The 3,675-nt window shown below is 31.3% G+C and overlaps 1 protein-coding gene across 1 annotated transcript; it reads right to left on the minus strand.

Moving 5' to 3' along the window:
• Positions 1–2,240: 2,240 nt before the first annotated feature.
• On the minus strand, positions 2,241–3,037 carry LOC125853086 (proteinase inhibitor I-B-like). Its single transcript, XM_049532759.1, has 3 exons — positions 2,912–3,037; positions 2,626–2,721; positions 2,241–2,549 (listed from the first exon to the last, which is right to left on the minus strand). The coding sequence occupies exons 1-3, from the start codon at positions 2,970–2,972 to the stop codon at positions 2,353–2,355; spliced, it is 354 nt and encodes a 117-aa protein (XP_049388716.1). The 5' UTR covers positions 2,973–3,037; the 3' UTR covers positions 2,241–2,352.
• Positions 3,038–3,675: the final 638 nt, after the last annotated feature.

The following is a 3,675-nucleotide window of genomic DNA, read 5'->3' on the forward strand; positions in this document are numbered from 1 at the left end:
AGTTCTGAGACACTGATATGAGGATGAATGGATATGAGACATAGTTGAGACTAGCTCCGGCTAAAAATATATGAGATGGACTAGCTCCGGCTAGCGATTTGGATACTGATGGGATCTGGTTCCGGCGGTGATACATGGTCCATGTGTGGCCCCTATGGGTTCTGATTTGAGTATTCAGCGCGGACTGATTACGTCAACAGATGTCTATCGTAGGAGAGACATGCATCACGACTACATGACATCATTATTGCATTTTGCATCGCATTTGCCTTATCTTTGTCTGTGATGTGTGGATTGTATCGGTTTACCCTTCTTATGTGGAATTTGATCTACTTGCTCTTATTTGTTGATCTGAGGTTGATGAGGATATACTGTTGGTTCTGGCTGTTGAATATGATCTGTTTAGTATAGGTTGGTTGGTTTGCTGCTAGATTGAAGTTTCGGTGGTTCGGTTGGGATTGAAAGGAGTTGTTTGTAGCTGCTAGTTTTGCTTAGTTTAGAGTTACTTGCGAGTACCTGTGGTTTTCGGTACTCACCCTTGCTTCTACACAATTGTGTAGGTTGACAGCTCTCTCTCAGATTCGGCTTAGTAGTTTCTTTAGCAGATTGAGCTTCGGGACATACTCGAGAGGTAGCGGTTCATTCCAGACGTGCCCTTGAGTTATCTTTACTTTCAGTTTTGTTCTATTCGAGAACTATACTTTGAGATTTGTATATTTTTATTCGAATTCTGTATTTAGAGGTTTGTACATGTGACAACCAAATTCTGGGTAGTGTTGAGTCTTAATTAAAGTCTTCCGCTTATTTATTATCTTTTATTCTCGTATTTCTACTTCTCTATCGTTGTGGTTGGGTTAGGCTGACGTGTCCGGTGGGAAATGGACACGTGCCATCACATCCGGATTTGGGGTGTGACACTAACACTTGTATTTCTCATTCAAAATACATCGATGACATTATATTATTCAAAATTCAGCAAATTTATTATTCAAAAATTCGACAAATTTTGCCAAATTCTCTCACACTTGTATTTATTGATACATCTACAAATTAAACTACTTGTTGATAGAATAAAAAATACCCTTATGTATATATTCACAAAATCTTGCATGTTTGTATACAGAAACACATAAAATACCAATCTTGCATATTTGTACACATTTTTGTATTTGTTGATACATGTTGTATTTTAAATGAGAAATACAGTCGAGGCAAATTTAGCTGAAATTTCTCACTCTTGTATCCGTTGATACATCTACAAATTAGAAGTACTAACAAAATACTGATTTGTAAATACTTGCTGATTAATTTTCTTTTATTTTCTTAAATTTTGTGTCAAATCAAAAATCATACAAACAAATTGAAACATAAAGAAGTACTACAAAATATGTAAAAGGAATTAATTAAGGAGAGGAGTACATTTAATTAAGCCACACTTATTTATTCCATTATTTATAGTAAGAGTACATGGATACATTATAATGAACATACATGGACCCTAATTATTTTTTCACATGTAGCTGCTTAGTTACTTCAATAATCCATTAATTAACTAACCACAGGTATTGATTTCCAGTACCACAAAATTGTCTATTTTTAATACGGCTTGTTTAAGTGGTTGAATACCTCCACTATTAAACCAGTAGGGTAAGTGAGAATACAGGAGCCGGTCAAATATGTGAATGTGAATGTAATTGAAGTATGGTTTTATTTATCTAAAATATATTGCAGTAATTGAAGCAATGTAATTATTGTCAGTAACTAAATTATGTTTAATTTTGTGCTCATTTTATACGAGAACTTGAGTGATTATGATGTGACACTGAGATTGAACTTAGGACATTTGCCTATTGATATCATTTATTTTTTTAATTTTTCACTTGGTGTTTGATATATGCATTGAAGCTTGATTAATTCAGATTTGTGCTGGATAAGGCCCCATTCGAGGGTTAACACTCCCTATCAAGAATTTTTCCATACCCAAAACTCATTTAAATATTAAAGATGAGATCGATATGATTATTTACTTAATAATTATATTTTCAACACGCTTTGTCATAACTTTTTTTTAGTATTTCGCGGATGGGTGATATGACATCTACCCACTATAATATATCACGTTTAATTATATGATCATCTCATTTGTATAAGCTTTAACGATTTGTCAATCCATAACAAAAGAAAATCAAAATTGGAAAAGACTACAACATAAAAGAAAATAATAAGGGTAGACAATTACATTACAATACAAATAAGGAACATTAGTTTTATTTATGTTGAAATAGTAGAGTACATGAAGACATTATATTTAATATCTCCACTTTATTTAATTTTCATAACATAATAATGTTACTAACCCATAGTGGGAGTAACTCGAACAATGCGTTTAAAGGTAACAGCTAGAAAAACTCTGCCACAAACATAATTAAGTGGCTTAGCCATATGAGGAAATAGAAGCCTAACATCATGAACTATGGGATTTTCCTTCTGAATTATTTGTTTTGCATATTCTGCTGACTTCCCAACAAGTTCAGGCCATGATTGCTTACCTAAAATAATTACAATTATATAATTATAAATATAGTGACATAATTATGTAACCATCTGTGAAATTAAATTAATTACCTGGGCATAATACAAATTCCCCATCATTTTCCACTGGAAGTTGCAGTACTTCTATGCCATCACTGATCAAATCTCTTGCCATCAGTGATTGAAAAACTGTAATTAAAATTAATAATTACATATTTGAGAGATAATATATACATATGCATGAACATTGACAAACTTAATAGTTTTAATAAGAGGGTTCAAAATCTTGTTAGGGAGGCTTGCCGGTTAAATAAGCCTTACTAATCGGTATAAATTTGAATTAGTCGGACCAAAAGAGAATTAAGGGCTAATTACATACGTGATGCAAGAAGCAAGAAAGCAAGCACATGAGATAACTTGAGCATACTCTTTCCCTCCATTTTACTTTTATTTTATTTTCTTTCAAATAATTGTGTGATGTGTAAGACTCATTGGTTACACATGGATATTTATAGGGAGTTAGTAAGGGGTCGGGTCAATTTTATAATAAACGCTATGGTAGGTATTGAGTAACTCAATCATCAATAATTAATGGTATATTTTCAAAATATTTGATTAAAAATATTGAAAAATAATTTTTATCTAGTAAAAAGTGGGGAAATTTCAGAAAATGACATGACACGTTTTAAAAAAGATATACTAGCAAAAGTAGAGATGTTATGGTCCCTAGCTATGAAATGTTTTTATTGATGAAATTTTGTCTAATGAATTCAAGTAATAATACATGAGTCCCAAATTCAAATTTAAACATATATATATTTAATGAATTTCAAAACAAAATAAAATTTATGATAAATCTATTGAATTTGGTTTTGGGTTAAACATTAAAAAATCGGATAAATTATTGAGATGAAGGCATATGTACATTCGTTAGTTTTAAGAGTATACATAATATAATATACACAATTTAAAAAATTAACGGTTAGAGTATATACAATCTTAAAGTATAACAAAAAAATTAAATATATCTCTATTTCATATAGAACAATTTATCCATCGTTTGAAAAGTTTTCGACTCATAACTCAATTGTTAATCAAATGGTCCGAATATGCAATTATTGGCTAACGATTCCAATTACCTTT

This window comes from Solanum stenotomum, unplaced genomic scaffold (assembly GCF_019186545.1).
Source record: "Solanum stenotomum isolate F172 unplaced genomic scaffold, ASM1918654v1 scaffold9150, whole genome shotgun sequence".
Lineage (NCBI taxonomy): Eukaryota > Viridiplantae > Streptophyta > Magnoliopsida > Solanales > Solanaceae > Solanum > Solanum stenotomum.

Coding starts and splice junctions, on each gene's coding strand:
- LOC125853086 (XM_049532759.1), bottom strand. CDS start 2,972: ATGGAGGGAAAGAGTATGCTCAAGTTATCTCATGTGCTTGCTTTCTTG. Junction 2,722..2,911: donor TTTCTTGCTTCTTGCATCAC/GTATGTAATTAG, acceptor TTTTAATTACAG/TTTTTCAATCACTGATGGCA. Junction 2,550..2,625: donor GGAATTTGTATTATGCCCAG/GTAATTAATTTA, acceptor TAATTATTTTAG/GTAAGCAATCATGGCCTGAA.